This window comes from Catharus ustulatus, chromosome 9 (assembly GCF_009819885.2).
Source record: "Catharus ustulatus isolate bCatUst1 chromosome 9, bCatUst1.pri.v2, whole genome shotgun sequence".
Lineage (NCBI taxonomy): Eukaryota > Metazoa > Chordata > Aves > Passeriformes > Turdidae > Catharus > Catharus ustulatus.
The window spans coordinates 15681965-15698291 of record NC_046229.1 but is presented as its reverse complement, the minus strand read 5'-3'; the positions used below and the strand labels follow the sequence as shown (position 1 = coordinate 15698291).

At 49.2% G+C, this 16327-nt stretch overlaps 2 protein-coding genes across 2 annotated transcripts in view; one reads left to right on the top strand and one right to left on the bottom strand.

Moving 5' to 3' along the window:
• Positions 1 to 3551: 3551 nt before the first annotated feature.
• Positions 3552 to 7881, bottom strand: CCN1 (cellular communication network factor 1). The gene is made up of 5 exons (XM_033067156.2): positions 7776 to 7881; positions 7440 to 7656; positions 6754 to 7101; positions 6419 to 6621; positions 3552 to 6313 (listed from the first exon to the last, which is right to left on the bottom strand). The coding sequence occupies exons 1-5, from the start codon at positions 7833 to 7835 to the stop codon at positions 6014 to 6016; spliced, it is 1128 nt and encodes a 375-aa protein (XP_032923047.1). The 5' UTR covers positions 7836 to 7881; the 3' UTR covers positions 3552 to 6013.
• A 457-nt stretch (positions 7882 to 8338) lies between these two features.
• The window catches only part of DDAH1 (dimethylarginine dimethylaminohydrolase 1), a 101539-nt gene continuing 93550 nt past the window's right edge, over positions 8339 to 16327 (top strand). Inside the window, exons 1-2 of the mRNA XM_033067158.2 lie at positions 8339 to 8993; positions 9112 to 9242. Of these exons, the coding sequence (XP_032923049.1) occupies positions 8876 to 8993; positions 9112 to 9242 (249 nt within the window). The 5' untranslated portion in view covers positions 8339 to 8875. The remainder of the gene's footprint in view (positions 8994 to 9111; positions 9243 to 16327) is intronic.

Genomic DNA, 16327 nt, shown 5'->3' with positions numbered 1-16327 from the left:
GATAAGGGAACGTTTTTGTGAACTCATTGTAGAAATGGTAGATTTAATTTCCTTTTATTTGACTGTCACAGTAGTCCTTGTATTTATCTAATCTTTTTGCATGAGACTTCTTTTTGCATCAGCTGCATCAGTACAGCTGTTCATGTGGTTGCATGACAAATCAGAATGAGGTCAAAATAATCTGCCAGAGAAGGAAGAATAGAAATGAGAAGGGAGAGAGAGTCTTTTTTTAGGGTATAAATGTCTACATTGGGAGCTGGCTGGTTCCAGCATCATTTCAGCTGGTGGAAAAGCGAAAGTGTTTTTAAAATTGTATTGCCACTTTCTTCCCATCATCCCTGTTCTGCCTCAAGGAGAAGGAAGAAACAAACGACTGTGAAAGCTGCTTTTTGCTTTCCATTCCTTGGTTCCAGGCTCTCTACTGGGTCTATATTGTAGCTCCAGAACTTGCCTCTTTTGCCAGGAGTGCCAATAGGGAGTAGAGCTGTGCTAAAGTGGTGTAAACATTAAGTCAGTAGATGAGGTGTAGATACTAACAAAAAAGAATGGATGAGTGGCATTAAAAGCTTGCAAAGACTTTTCACACAACCAGCAGGGGCAACTGTGTCCTGGGCACATCAGGGTCAGTATTGCCAGCCAGGCAAGGGAGGGATTGTCCCTCTCTGCTCTGGGGCAGCCTCACCTCCAGTGATAGGGGCTGTTTTCGATGCCACAGTGGAAGAAAGAGATTAAACTATGAGAGAGTGTCCAAAGGAGGCCAACAAAGGTGGTGAAGAGCCCTGCGGGGAAACTCTGAGGAGGAGCTGAGGGCACTGGGTCTGTTCAGCCTGGAGGAGACTGAGGGCAGACCTCACTGCAGGTACAGCTTCCTTGGGAGGGGAAGAGGAGCAGCAGGCACTGATCTCTGCTCCGTGGTGACAGTGACAGGACCCGAGGGAATGGCCTGAAGCTGAGTCAGGGCAGGTTTAGGTTGGGTATCAGCAGAAGTCTCTTCACCCAGAGGGTGTTTGGGCACTGGAACAGCTCCCCAGGGCAGTGGCCACAGCACCAGCCTGACAGAGTTCAAGAAGAGTTTGGACAGTGCTCTCAGGCACATGGTGTCACTCTTGGGGTTTCCTGCACAGGGCCCAGACTAGGACTTGATGATCCTGTTGTGTCTCTTCCAGCTTGGCATTTCTCTGATTTTATGATCTAAATTCTCACTGGTGCCTCTTTGCTGACCTTTTTTCCCAGCCTCTACTTTCAGCTGTGCTTGGGCATCCATATTGATTTTAGCAGCATTTTCCACTACAGCACAAATATGTGCCTCTGTAGAGAAAAATGCATTTTCCTGTTTCAAGTTCCTAATAGACTGCTGGTTTTACAGCCATGACATCTTTATGTCTGATTTTGTCGAGAGTAAGTAGGTGTTGGTTTGAGATGCTGAAGGAAATGAGTCGTTTCAGAGAAACTGGTGTCTTTGACTTGGCTGGAATACTGGGCTGCTTTTGATCTGACATTCAGTGGTCTCAAAACACTGCTGGGCTACTGCTGATTATTTCATTCACTTAAATGGAGTCCCTTCATTCTGATTAAAACTGCCATTTGTCAGGTGGTGAAGTAGTTAATGTGTGTGTCCCAGCTGGATTCCCATCTGGGCAAATGTGTTTACCCCACCTTTGAATGTCTTCTGACTTGAAAATGAAAACTTACGAAAAATTGTGTAATGTTTTCCTCCTGGATGGTTGTTACATTCCATCCCATAAGTAGTTGTACTTCAAGACAGATGAAGTTGCTTATATGAATGGTGCCTTGGGGTCTTCCAGGATCTTCTCCAATATAAATTGTGTACATAGAAGTCATAGCTGTGTAGTTTTATGGGGGGACCATAGCACAGTGGATGCCATCAATTTCTGGGTGTTTGGTCTTTACGGCGTGATAGACAGATGCTTATTGTATCATTCTGTTGGTTGGAGCCTTTTTTTTTTTTTTTTTTTTGCAGGATTTGTGTTTTCTAGACACCTACTTTTACTGCAGTTCAATGCAGTTTAGTTGTCTGTGCATTGGAGTGCATTTCTAGGTAATTCCAAAGCTGGTTTTATGATACTGCTTTCACTGAGACACTCCCCTGTTTCTGTGTGCTGTTTTATTTGTGGGTATGTAATATGCAGGAAAAAACTGTGAAGGTGAAAACAAGGACATGTCTACATGAAAGAAACTGGCTTGAGGCAGAGCAGCTGGTAAAACTATACAGCCTTCCCTTGCTGTGTGCTGAGCACTTGGAGAGCCCTGCATTGAAATAGTTTCACTGATTAAACAAGTGAGCTAAATTGTGCACATGCATTTGTGCAGGATCAGCTCAGAAAGGCAAGCATCTGGCAGGAGCAAGCCTCTGGTGTGGCACATTCAACTGCTGCTGTGTGCGTAGGTAGGTTTGACTTCCAACCACGAACGACTGCCCACTGCAAACTTTTTTGTTTCAGTTCTCAAGACATGTGAGGGATTCATGCAGGTTCAGTGGGCTGGAAATCCTCCTGCAGCAGTCGCACTGATCACAGGGTCACTGCCTGTTCCTGCACAGCCCAGTGGCTGTGCACGAGTAGCAGGGACGTGGGTCTGTTCCCACTGCCCGCTGGAGGGTCAGGAGCCCCGGGGCCTCATCTGCCGTGGGCTGTGCAGTGATTGAAGAGATTCTCACAGCCCACCAAGGTTCAGTAGTAGTTCGTTTGTCCCGCTGTTGGTACCAGATCAGCTTCAGCAGAGCAAGCTGGCAGCATCCCACAAGGACTTGTGTAGTCGTGGAAGTCTGGCTGTGTGTTGCTGCTTTTGTTTCCTGTCATGGAGCACCTAGGGAAGCTGAAACTTTGTCTTCACTATGTTGCCTTCAATAGGAGGGAAGATTTAATGTGTAACCTTGATGTTCTAGCACTTTCCACTATCAAGCCCTTGTAAATAAGCGCGCGGAATACAAAACTGCGCATTCCTTGGATCCTAAAGGTGCAGTGTGAGAAACGCTCCTTGTGGCGGCAGCACCGGATTCGGCCGAGTGCCCTGACCCGGTGTGACAGTGCCAGGGCTGGGAAGGGAGCAGCCAGGGGCCGGGGCAGGCAGGAGGGGACAGGCTCAGGGACAGTGCTGGCACCTGCGCTGAAGGCTGAGGCAGTGCCGCTCTCCCTGCTGCCGTGTCTGCACTTCCCCGGCTCTGCCCAGCTCCAGGGAGCTCCACACGGTGCTGGTGGCTTTACTTTCAGGGTTTGAATTCGCTCCAAATGCGCAGCTTTTGTCACGTACGTTTTTTATCATGTTCCTAACTCCTCATCTCCTAGTATTCCTCTGGAATTTTATTTGTTTTATTGATATTTCATTTATTTAAGAAATACAATTATAGTTATGTTCATTACTTTACGTGTACCCTGCTACTTCACTTCATGGAACCTGAGCTTATAATCCTTTTTATATCCACACCTACTATTTAGGGGTTTTTTAATTCTGCTGGAACAACAGAGGATGTAAAGATTTCAAAGCAAGAGCAAAGATGACAGTGATTCCTTTTTATAGTGTAGTTTTCCCATATAATTGTGAAATGCAAAATAGAAGAGAGAACTATATGGATGATGACCAGTTGGTGTCACAGCCCCACTTTGGAAGACTTGCAGGTTTTTTTAGTGGGATTCATTTTACTCTTTTTATATCAGGATAACTTCACTTACTGTATTTTACTCTTATGTTTACCTGACCTGCCTCTGCAGCCCCTATTCTCTCAACAGTACATGTTTCCAGTGAGCAGGATACAGAAGCACCCCTTGCATGGGAAAACCAAAGCACAGGTTGTAAACCCGGGGGCCTGGCTAGAGCCACACGTGAGGCAGGAGGCAGCAGGGCTGTTTGTCCGTGAGGTGTGTGTTCCAGCTGGGTCTCAGTGCAGTTACACGTACGTGTGATTTTTGGGGAGCTGTTACTGACGGTGGTGGGAAGATGGATGTCATTCAAGTGTGGGTGACAGTGGCGATGGTGAGGAACGCGCCCGCAGCTGCTGGGTGTCTGGAGCAGTGAATCCTCTTCCTCTCCTGACAATAACCCAGTGTGTAAACCTGATGGTTTCTCAGAGAGCAGCTGATGCAGTGAAGTGTTCAGTGCTAGATCTACATAGGAGCCAAACAAAAGTGCTTCCTTGCATTTTACCCTTCTGCTGTCAACAAATACTGTACAGACAAGTTTAGGTACAGCTGAGACTGGTGGCCAGGTGGTGAATTCCAAAACAGCTCAACTTTTGAAAGCCTTCAGGGAGAAAACTTGACTGAGCAGAAAAGAGGGAAGGCTGTAATTTCTCAGACAAAGCATTAGCTGCCTGAGATAAGCTTCTGAGATATTTGGCTATTTATTTTATTGAGATGTTTATGTCTAATTAATAAAAAATTGACCCTTAACTAATTCTGCTTATAACTGGTGACAACCCTTTACAATTCTAAAATGTCAAAATCAGTCTGGTTTTTATGAGCAGTATCTTTCTTATTAAAGATTGTGGGAGAATGTTTTGACAGAGAAATAACCACACAAGGAGAAGAAAATAATACCCTTTTGCAGGTTTCCTGTCACTCTTCTCTGTAGCACAGCTTTAGGCTAACCAGAAGTGTACAGTGTTGGATGCTTTCTCAGATCCTGCTCTAGTTCGTTCCTTTAAATGTCATTTTTTACTGCATGCCAGCGAGCTCCCTTGCTTAACCAAATGCCATCTGTGTCCCACAGTGTAAAGTGTAATTGCATATTTAAAAAGTGGGAAGGGGAAGTGAGGAAAAGAGTAGCTCCCTTGCTTTCTACTCTATGGGACAAGTACTTGAAATTCCTCACATTCTTCTCTTGTTAACAGTATGTTTACTTTTCATCACTGTGTTATTAGGATTAACAAAAGTCATTGCTTCAAGCTCATTTAATTTGAATTTAGTGAAAGCAAACTACCTCCTGCAGCCTGTAGGAAGCATTCCTCTGCCATAGAAATGTAGTAATTTGCAAGAAGCAGCCACCAGAAAACGTGAGACCTGATGACCATTTTCATCCCAATGTTGAACATCACCATGCATGCACTGCATTCTAATGAAGTACCTTATGTTGCAAATTCCAGGACAGTTTGAATAATCTGACAGTCTAATTAACATTTCAGTCTATCAAAGATTTGCATTCAGTGCCAAGCTCTTTCTATGTACACTTTCTAGAGCATGGGGTTGCAGACTGCCACCCCTTCAAAACATCATTTATCCAAAGAATTAGACTTGGCTCTTTAGTCCATTTCTGCATCTGCAGTAGAACCTGCTTTAACTTTCAGAATTCGAAGTTTTCACAGAAACCTCTTGCATGTGCTGTGTTTAAACTTGTTGCCTATCAGAATGCTCTACTAAAAGTAGTTAGGTAAATATTTCTTTATTAAATGATTAATTCCATAAATAAATTCTTTTAATTCATTGAATATAAAATTAAAATCATTTACAACTTATTCCAGTATTACAGGGGCTGGAAGGGGTAAAAAAAACTCGGAGGAAACAAACAAAAAGCTACAGTTTGATAAATAAAATACTCAGCTTTAAAACAACTGATTTCTGTTTGCCATTTAACTACAGTTGGTACATAATAGCTGCCACTGTGAACACCCCACAAGTGCCCACCTCAGGAAGGAATGTAACTTCCAACTTAGTTGGGAAAGGGTGGGAGAAGACTGAAGGGAGGGGGAGAAGCATAGTGTTAAATTGAACAGGATAGAAAAGTTTTCATAACCGGAACAAAACATTAATCTGATCACTTACAAACAGAAAACAGTATATAATTAGATAAGGAGCTCCAAAAAGAAGCAGTAAAGTTGCTCCAGTATTATGAAGCTTTAAGTATGCTTAAATCTCTGTTGCATTAGTGTCCAGTTGCACAGTGCACTCCTGTAACATCTTGATGTTGCCCTCAAATGGGCAAGGCACCACCTCCATCAAAGGTCCTTTCTCCACAGCTGGGTACTTCAAAATTCTGTTTTGCATCCCACCCCCAACACAACTTAGTCCCTAAATTTGTGGATGTCATTGACTAGTCTGTAGTAGGGATAGGCTTCGTTTGCATGCGGACAGTTGTAGTTGCATCGGCAGGACTGGATCATCATGACGCTCTTGGTGAAGGTTTCCCCATCATCGCAGCGGAACCTGACCTTGACAGTCCTGGTCTGCTGGGGTGTGCAGCACCTGCCATCCACGCAGGAGCCACAGTACTTGGGGCGGTACTTCTTCACACTGGAACATCCAGCATAAGTAAACTTCACCGGGGAGGGGGATTTCCTTGTCTTGGTACATTTCTTTCCCTTCTGCAAAGGAAAGGCAGTAACATTAGCAGGAGATTCTTTTCCAGCCTTTACCCCCTACCTGAAGCAGCTTAAGAGAAGAGGAACACCAGAAGAGTCTGTGTTTACCTTTAGGGAGGCATAGCTGGGCTGGCCACATGGCCTCACTTCACATATCCTGGTCTCTTTGATGAGCTTGCAGTCAGGATTGTCGTTTGTCACCCTTGTGGAGATGCCAGTTCCACACGTCTTTGAGCACTGGGACCAAGAGGTTGTTTGCACAATGCATTTGGGATTCTCAAAAGTTCGGCTTTGTGGCTCAGATCCAAAAACTGGAGAAGAAAAGGAGGGGTTAGCCTAAACATATCTCTCACTAGGTTTCTTTCTTTCCTTTTTCTCTGGGGGTCTAAGGAGTCATACAGCCAGCCTCCCCTTAACTGTCACCCAGATAAACCCACACTCACCGGGTAGCATTTTCAGGCCTCCCTTCACAATGGCAATTAGCTCATTGTTCCTGGTTAGTTCGCCTTCGGAATCATCCGGACCAAACTCTTTGTTGAAAAAGCCTTCCAGCTCCTCCAGCGCATCCTTGCTTTCGTCACAGACCCACTCCTCGCAGCACTGCCCGGGGACTTTGACCAGCCTGGGGCTGGAGCAGCCCAGGTTGGGAAGAGAGAGCTCCTGCGGGCAGAGCGGGATGCAGCCCACAGCTCCATCTATGCACGTACACTGGTGTTTACAGTTCGGCTGGAAGCTTTCGCCGTTCTGGTAGATTTTGGAGTTATATTCACACGGTCTTCCCTCGGACTGTGCTGCAGAGATCAACAGAAAGGGAAAGAAGGGAGTGAGCGGCGGGATTCACTGGTCTGAGCACAGGTATTTGCTGGTCTGTTAAACTCGGTGTACGGCGGAGCTCCCTACAACCCCCCGGGGACGCGGGGCCAGAACAATAACTTAGTCAGGAATCACTTTTCCTTATGTGCGTTTAGCGGAGCCCAGACATACTGAATCGCATTCCAGACTGCTGAAGTCATGTGCCTTTCTGCCAAGCTACCGACAACAAAGCATAACCATACATGGGCTCGAAATTACCGAACCCCGGCATCGCGGGGCGCGGGGTCCGTCCCGGGGGAGCGGGGGCGCCGCTTACCTCTGCAGATGCCCTTCAGGGCGGCGGGGCTGGCCCCGAAGTTGCACTCCAGCCCCTTGGTGTGGTCGCAGGGCTGCGATCGGCTGCAGTCCTCGTTCAGCTGCTTGGCGCAGACCTTGCAGCAGCCGCAGCCGTCCGGCACCAGCCCCACGCCCGGGGCGCACTGCGGCGCGGCCGCCGGGCACTGGCACACGGCGGGGCAGGGCGAGCCCAGAGCCTGCGGAGCGGAGCGGAGCGTCCGGTGAGTGCCGGGAGCCGAGAGGAGCCGAGAGGAGCCGCCCGACCCGCCTCCTCTCCCTCCCGTTCCCGGAGCGCGGCAGGACCCGCGGCACTTACCAGGCGGGCCAGGCAGAGGAGAGCGGCCGCCAGAGCGGGCCGGGTGCCCGCGGAGCCCATGTCCAGCGCCGGTGCAGCGGGAGCCGTGAGAGCGCAGAGCGGGAGTGCAGCCGGCGCGGTCTGAGGCGGCGGCGGGCGCCACCGCCTTATATAAGGCGCGGGGCCGCCGCGTGCGCCGCGGCGCTGACGTCGCGCGTTCCGGGCCGCGGCCGCGTCCAGCGCTCGCGGCATCCCAGGAATGCGGCTGGCGCGCGCCCGGCCGCCCCGCCCCGCCCCGTCTCCCGGCACCGCCGGCGCTGCCGCGGGGGGTCCGGGCCCGGCCGGCTCCGCGCCCCGCTCCCGCGCGGGCCAGCGCCGGGCTGTCACCGCGGGGCCCTTCGCACCCGGGGCAAGGCCTTCGCACCCGGGGCCGTGCCCCCGGCCCCCGCGAGCGGCCACCTGCGCGGGCGGGCCCCGTGAGCGCCCGCGGCTGCCCCGCGCTGTGACGCGGCCCGCAGGGACACCCGGCCGTGCCGGGGCTCGCTCCGTGCTGCTGCTGCTGGGCCAGCGAGCATCCGAGCGATTCCCGGCGCGGCAGAGCGCGGGACGTGCCCGGCGGCACCCACGGGCCCGCTTCCAGGGCAGGAGCGGGATGAGCGGGCAGCGAACACCCCCCTGAGCCTGTGTTCAGTGTCCCTCACTCAAGTTGGGCGCCCTTGAATTGTATTGCCTCGTTGAAGTTTAATATTTGGGGATAGGGAGGAGAGTTTTAGCTTCTGTTGTGGCGTCTTTTCTTTTCCTGGCTGTAAGTACTTCCAGATGGGATTTAGACCCCAGACGTAACAATATTTCCATATTTGGTATAGCAGTAGCCCGCATTTTTCACATTTTTCTGCTCTGTTATCCAACCACAAAGCATTCTTGACAGCTTCAGATGTTGTTAAATATAGCCTTAACTTCTGTTCCCAGGGCAGGAAATTCTTTGGAATTCCTGTTTTTCACGCAATCTGTCTATCATGATTTAGGAGAACTGTGCTGGAGGAGCCAACTGGCGTTCTGCTGCAGTTCGCTCCTTTATTGAAATAGCCCAGCAGTTGGGTCTGCTGCCCAAAGGCGTTACAATGAGTCCCCATTCCAGGGATTTTTCTTTGCAAATGAGATTACTGCTCCCAACACAACTTTGGGGTTTTTCTTGTCGCCTTCAAGGCTGGAAGGTGGAGAGGCGGATTCGAAGGAGAGGTGACAGCTTGCAAAAACCCCTCCAAAGGCCACGAAAAGTGAGGGGGAGTGGGACAGCGGGAGGGAGGGATGCGGAGAGGAGGGATGTGATTAACCAGGTTGCGGCATTCCCATACAGCGGGTGTCCCTGTGTACCGCCCGGGCCCAGCAGCCGCCGAGGGGAGGGGAGGCAGCCGCAGAGCCGCTCGGAGGAGCCGAGCCCGGAGCCACGGCCGAAAGGTGACAGCAAGGACGGTGCGCAGGGCTCCGGTAAGTGCCGCTGCCGGGGCCGCGGGCCCGTGCCTGTTCCCTGTGCATTCCCACCCCCGCGGGAATGAGGAGGCGCCTGGTGGAGCCCGGCCGGGGCCGCAGCACGGGGGAGCGCGGCCGGGGCGGCGGGAGCGCTGCGGGAGCTCGGCGGCAGCACCGGCTGGACTGGCCTGGACACCGCGCACCTGCAGCTGCCGGCCCGGCCACGGGGGCCGCGGGGACGGCTGGGCCTGACCCCCGGCCCTGTCCCCCAGCTCTGTCCCCCGGCCCTGTCCCCGGCCCTGTACCCCAGCTCTGTCCCCCGGCCCTGTCACCCAGCTCTGTCCCCAGCTCTGTCCCCCGGCCCTGTCCCCCAGCTCTGTCCCCCGGCTCTGTCCCCCGGCCCTGTCCCCCGGCCCTGTCCCCCAGCTCTGTCCCCAGCTCTGTCCCCAGCTCTGTCCCCCGGCCCTGTCCCCCGGCCCTGTCCCCAGCTCTGTCCCCCGGCTCTGTCCCCCTGCCCCGTCCCCGGCCCTGCGGGCAGCACGGGGCCGGACCGGACTGGATGGGCTGGGCTGGGCGCTGGGGATGGATCAGCCTGCCCCGCAGAGGGATGCCTGACCCGGGACGGGCCGGTGCCATGGGTGTCCCGCAGGGGACAGCGGTGACTCAGCCCGGCTCCTCCTGCTGCTCCTCCTCAGGGATGTCCCCGCGGCCCCAGCCGTGCCCGGCAGAGGGGCTCATGTCCCTCACTGCAGACCCTCCTCCCGGCCATGGCCAGGCCCCTTCCCTGGCCAGAGAGTTCCCGTTGGAGGGTTTTTCCCCTCCTCAATTTCTTTCTTCATGGTTTTCTTTTCATTCAAGTAAATAGGCTTGACGTTTTACTTTGTGGTGGTTTGAAGGGTTGGGAAAGGTGTTGGGATGAACGCTCCAGGCACTTTTTGCCCAGAACCTCTGCTTCAGAAAGCATCAGTGGTTTTTGTCATTACTTGTATGGCTCAAAATTTGGCCAGAAACAGCAACAGCTGAGAGGGAAAACCAGTCTTTAGTGATATGCAGCTCTCTGGAGACTGCCAGTATATACCATGCAGTGCCGTTTCTGATGACAGAAGTTATTTTGTGTGTCCATCAAGAATTGCAGAAAGACCACCAGCAAGCTTTGTTGGCTGCCAGTAATGGTAGTAATGACTTTCCATCCCTGCTGATTTAGCTGAGCCCCAGCTGGCGAAAAAGAGGAGCAGAGCTCTAGACTTCAAGCTATCCACTATGCTGGTTTTCCCTTAGTTTTACAGGGGTAGGAGTTTTTCTGTGGTACTTTAGTTTTAAAAGTCCAAAGTACTTTTATTGATGGGGAATCTGACTGGTACTTTTTTCCCAGGATGACTCTTTACACAGCAGCGTTATGATAAGGAGGAAAACATTTGTGATTCAACACCTTCATTAATGAAAATTTACAAAAAAATTCAAAAAGTTTGAAAAAGAAGCTATTGCATGTGTAAATTGGCCAATTTTGCTTTTCAGGGATTTATGCAAACATTTGTTTGTTTAATTACATCTAATTTAAGGACATGCACTGAGAATTTTGCTTTGATCTATGACTTTCACAACATTCAGCAAGTGCCACAGAAAAAGTCAATGAATTGCACTTTTTCTCGCTTGGTTTCATGTCTTACCACACATTCACACAACTTTGATGGGAAGCTAACTGAACCTACATTTGCTCAAGAAAAGGTCACTTCGAAAGCTTTGAAGAACCTTTTAACAAACCTGTCCTGAATTTCAAGTAGTTGACAACACTTGAGATAGGTTGAGTTTCTTTGGAGTTCAGGTTAGATTGTGACCCTTTCCCTGCACACACTTCACGGTCTCAAACCATGACCCAGCATTTATACTCAGGCTGTGCCTATGCCTCCTGGATGTGCATCAGGAAACAGGAAGAAGTTTGGAGTATCTTCCTTTTTAAATTTTTTTTCAGTGCAATGTATTGTTCCAGAACTTTGTTGCCCTACATGAACTGGGAAGTAGCCTCTGCTTCATGACATGGTGAGTATTTTACTGGTTTCTCACTTTTTGTGCTGTGGGGAATCACTGGGACTTTGGCTAATGCAAAGCAGGGGTTTGACACTGTTGGCAGCTATTACAGATTTACTGAGTGCATCGTGTCATTTTCACAGGCCTGTGTCTCTCCAGGGAAAGGACTTTCCAGAGAAACAAATCAAGAAAAAATAACTGGCTTGATTTCCCTCCACCCAGCAATAATTTTTCATAGCTGTGCATAGGAGCTGCTCATGGAGCAGCATGAAGGGTTGTGTGGGACAGAGGCTCCCCGGCTGCTCCCACTGGCAGTAAGTATCCAGCACCACACTGGAGCACAGCAGAGGTTTGCAACCATGTGCACTCTGGAGAAAGATCTTACTAAATCCAGCATCCAGCCCTTTTTCTGTACTGTGTTTAATTTCCTCTTTCTCATTCTCTTTTTCTTTTGCTGATCCATTGCTGTGTGTTTCTTCCGTCTGCTCTTTCTCTTTTTTGCTGTTCCAGTCTTCTCCTTGTCCTTCCCTCTTCTGCTATGCCCTGGTTTTGGCTGGGACAAAGTTAATTTTCTTCCTAGTAGCTGGTACATCGTGTTTTGGATTTAGGATGAGAAGAATGTTGATAGCACATTGTTTCAGTTGTTGCTGAGCAGTGCTTGCACTAAGCTGAGGACTTTTCAGCTTCTCCCTCCACCCCACCAACGAGGCTGGGATGCACATGAAGCTGGGAGAAGACACAGCAGGGACAGCTGATCCCAACTGGCCAAAGAGATATTCTGTATCATATGACACTGGTCAGGGGGTGGTGGGAAATTGCGTTGGGCATCACTTGTTTTGTATGTTGTTTATTATTATTATTATTACTGTTTCTATTGTTGTTATTATTCCATCCTTTTCTGTTCTATTAAACTGTCTTTATCTTAACCCGTGGGCTGTGCAGTTTCTCCCAGTTCCCTCCCCAGCCCTGCAGCCCGCGAGCGGCTCCGCGTGTTCCGCGCCTGCCGGGTTAAACCACGACAGTGTTTGCCTACCTTGGGCTGGGCCTCTCCCGCAGCCTCTGCCAGGCCGCTGGTTCCTGCTGCACTAAATCAGTCCTCCCAGAGTCAATGGCTCCTCTCAGGCACTCACAGGAGGTGCAAATCCAGTGGGGCAAATTAAGCATAGCAATGCACAGGCAGAGCAGCCAGGTAGCCAGGAGGCTTCAGCAGCTGAAATTCAAGTGGGTTCAGAAGTTTTTCCTTGCTTTGATTTGCTCAGAGTTTATGCTGAATTCTTTTGAGTATGGCATTTCCTATTTGTTTTCTTCCTCTTCCCTACTGCCTTCCCTTCAGCTAGGCTCATGCCTGTCAGTTTTTGTACAGTCTGTGCCTTGCTTGTGGTTTCTAACATGTGGGGGGTTTGCTTTGCAGTATTTGTGCAGTGAGAGACACTGTGCTTTGTAAGTGTGCTGGATTTTCCTCACTGCTGTCAAGGTGTTGTGGAGGTTCCCATTGTGTGGAGGTGCAAGGGGGACTTGTGAGCCTCCTCATCCAGCAGGGAAACAGAGAAGGAAAATCTGATGTCTTATTCAGTTGTGCTTATTTCTGTCTTGGTGTGTGAACTGCATGGCTGTACTTGCAGCTTACATGGATACAAGGATACCTGCAACTTACATGGACATAAGGGACACAGCAATGTGACAGAGGCAGGAAGCATCCGTGCTGACACTCAGGGCTGCATGCTCCTGTCGAACCCCTTTTGGGCTGTGTGTCTGTATTGCTTGGCTTCCTCACACCCAGCTGGATGCAGAAACGTGCAGCAGTTACAGCCAGCTCCTGCTTAGCTCCTCCCCAGTCAGAGACTCAAAATGCCTTTGTCATGGTCATTCAAGGATCTGACATTAACTCTATTTCAGTCCCAGTGACTAGCATTACCTCAGTGAATGGGTGAATCACACATGTTCACCTACCCTCATGCAGGTGTACTTTAGGCCACATCCAGAAGATGCAGTTTGCATCAAGCACCTCCCTATAGCTGACGTTTGCAATGCTAAGGCTACTGTGGGCCGTGTCTCTCTAGTTATGTCTATTGTTTTCATCCCATGCAGTTAGGAGGTTGCAGAAGATAGCAGTATAGCCTGTAATCTCTTTACAAATTCCAGAAAAGAATTCACAGCTGTGTCTCATGACTTTCATGGAGGCTGAGTTGTCAGGTCCATACACAGGTTCTTTCCAAGCATCTGCTGAGATAAAGGTCTCAGACAGAGATCTCACCACAGAGAATTAATCATCCTAAGTGACCTCAGTAGAAACACCTTCACATTAAACTTTGGTCTTCAGAGTGCAGTATTTCCCAGTGGAGGAATGGATGTGCACTGACATCTGCTAAGACAAAATAATCACGCTCAGAAGAAAGTTGCTCATGATAGGAAGGAGTTACTGGAGCCAGCTGAACCTGAGATTGTAGTCAATTGGGCTGTGCCCGAGGAATCCTTGATGAAGCACACTTCCAGACTGTGATCCATAATGGTTGTCAGCTGCTGTCTGCTTTAGTCTACAGCTTAACTGCACCTCAGAGACCACCAGCTCCAGCCTGTGTCTGCATTGTGGGACTCTCTGCCCAGAACACGCTCTTTTTGGTAGGTTCAGATTTGTTTGTTTTCTTTTTTTACATTTGAAATATATTACAAGTTCTTCTTTTCCTGAAGGGGCTTTCTTTCATTATAATTAAGAATCACGACTACATTTCCTTAAGGTTAGTTTGTGTTAAGGGTACAGGAACCCTTTGCCTTCCTGTTGATGCTTTTCCTCCCTCTCTGCTGTTTATGACCTGACAGAATAGTTCGCTGTCACTGATCTATGGACATTCAAAGGAGTTGCTTAACCTTTGATTTCATTAACAGATTTTTGTAGCTATTTTCTTGGAAAAAATAAGAGAGTATTGATTATTTTTTTCAGTGTAAACAGATGGGAGGAGAGGCCTGCTCTGGCAGGAAGCTGAACATACTCTGCCACACAGTGCTTTCTGTCACTTACTGTGCTTTCCAGGCTAGCTGCTGGAAATGTCACAAGATTAATTTCAGAATCCCCTGAGGTGCCTGTTGGCTTTGTCCAAAATCATTACTCATTCTCTGCTATGTACTCATTTTCTGTTACTAAAACACAGTGAGACTTTAGCTGTGTTAGCTGCATTACTGTTCATTTCTATTCTGCTCCATCTGGGCTCCTTCCCTTTGCTCCCGGTATGTTATGTGAGCACCTTGCAGTGGTAGCTAGCTGTGTTCTTCTTTTGGGTATGCTTATTTCATGAGCTAAGTGATGCAAGGAAGCCAGCCACAACCTCCTCCAGGGATACTCCACTGCTGGAAATCAGTCGCTCCTGCTTCTTGCTTCCAGTCTGTGATAGTGCAGTGGAAAAATCGATAGCAGACAAATGATTAGACACGATGTCATCCTTACAGATAGGGAGGACTTGCAGGCAGACAGCAGGTCATGTATGTGCCTTAAGAATGCTTGAGGAGATGGAGTTATGATCCCAGAATGTGCAAGTGATTGCCCATCCCAGTGTTACTTGCCTGTGATGGGGAAGAAGTGCTAAACCATCTCTGGACTTGCATCCAAACACGAAAGATTTGTCTTGTTGTGGTGAGCTGGTTGGGGCGATTTTTCTAGGTGAGGAAAGAAGAAACTGCATGAATGGAATCTTTCTTTACCTTCTCTCCGCTAGGGGTTGAACTAAAACTGGAGGGAGCCAGTTGGTGAGAGCTGGTGGGCTGCTCTGAGGAAGGGCCCACACATGGGCTCCATCCAGCAGCTGTGTGCAGAGCCTCGGGGAGGAGGACACTTTTTGAGCCAGCCAGTCTACTGCCCACTGCTTTCCCAGCAACCAGTGTTGTCAGGAAGTAAAAGGTTAGCAGAGGCTATCAGCAGACTACTTTGGTGCAGGCTTTTTTATGACTGCATTAGCATCGCTTTTCCTGTTGTTATGGTTTCTGGTGTCAGTGTTGATATGAAAGCAGAAGCTCTCCTTCATGGAGCAAGGATTAAAAGCTAGCTGATGCACTAATTGTAAAAGAAAGTTAATGTTGGCCACCCACTACACAGTCAACCACAAGTTTTCCACTGTCCTCTCTCACTGCCTAACCTGGAGTCTGCTTCTGTAACACTCCCCCCGTGATCTCAGATTTACAGGATAATTTAGGATCAGAGAAGAAAAATGGTGGTTAGGATGGATCTTTCAGGTGAGCAGAGTGTGATAAAGTGATAATGTTTGCAACTGGTTGTGAGAGGAGAGCCTCTAGTTTCAGGGATGTACCCGAGCAGCCTTTAACAGCGCATGTCAAAATAAAAATCATTGATTAAAATTGTGCCTCACTTGTGCTGCTAAAAACATGTCTAGATTATACACACTGAAAACGGTAAATATTGAATGTACAGGTTTACTTTTCCTGGTTTATAGAGAGCTCAGTGGGCCTGACAGAGCAGCTAGACAGATGTGTTTATAGCGCGCTCCTGGGGCAGGTACAATGCTGCAGTGTTTGGCCTGTGAGCTCTGCAGGGACACGCTTAAAAAACTAAAAGTGTTCCATTTACACTGGGGGGAAAAAAATCCTGAGAATGTTTCTATTAATATTAGCTGGTATAAAATCCCAAATTCTACATTTCAAGCCTTACATACTTCAAAAATAGAGGACTGGATGGTAGGGATGTGTGGTCAGAAGCGTTTCCTCGCTGATGTAGCCAGGGAAAGGGACAGTCACGGCAGTTCTTCTGGCAGGAGAAGATGGTTGTTGCTGAAATGCCCCTGGTGAAGGTGGGGTGTGCAATGAAGAGCTCTGGAGTGAGCAGAGCTGGGAAGCAAACCCTGTGCATGGGAAGCGTGGGTAGGTGGGGATGAATGGGCCAGAATGCAGTGCTTGTGGTTTTCCATGGACAAAGAGCTGGTGCTCAGGACCACAGCTGAGATCCTGGATGTTTATCAGGAGACACACTTCTAAAAGGTGAGAGGAACCAGATGCTGTGTGAAAGCAAAATGTGCAGAGCTCTCCCTACCCAATAGGTTGGACACACCTTCCATACACAAGATACTGACAGGAAT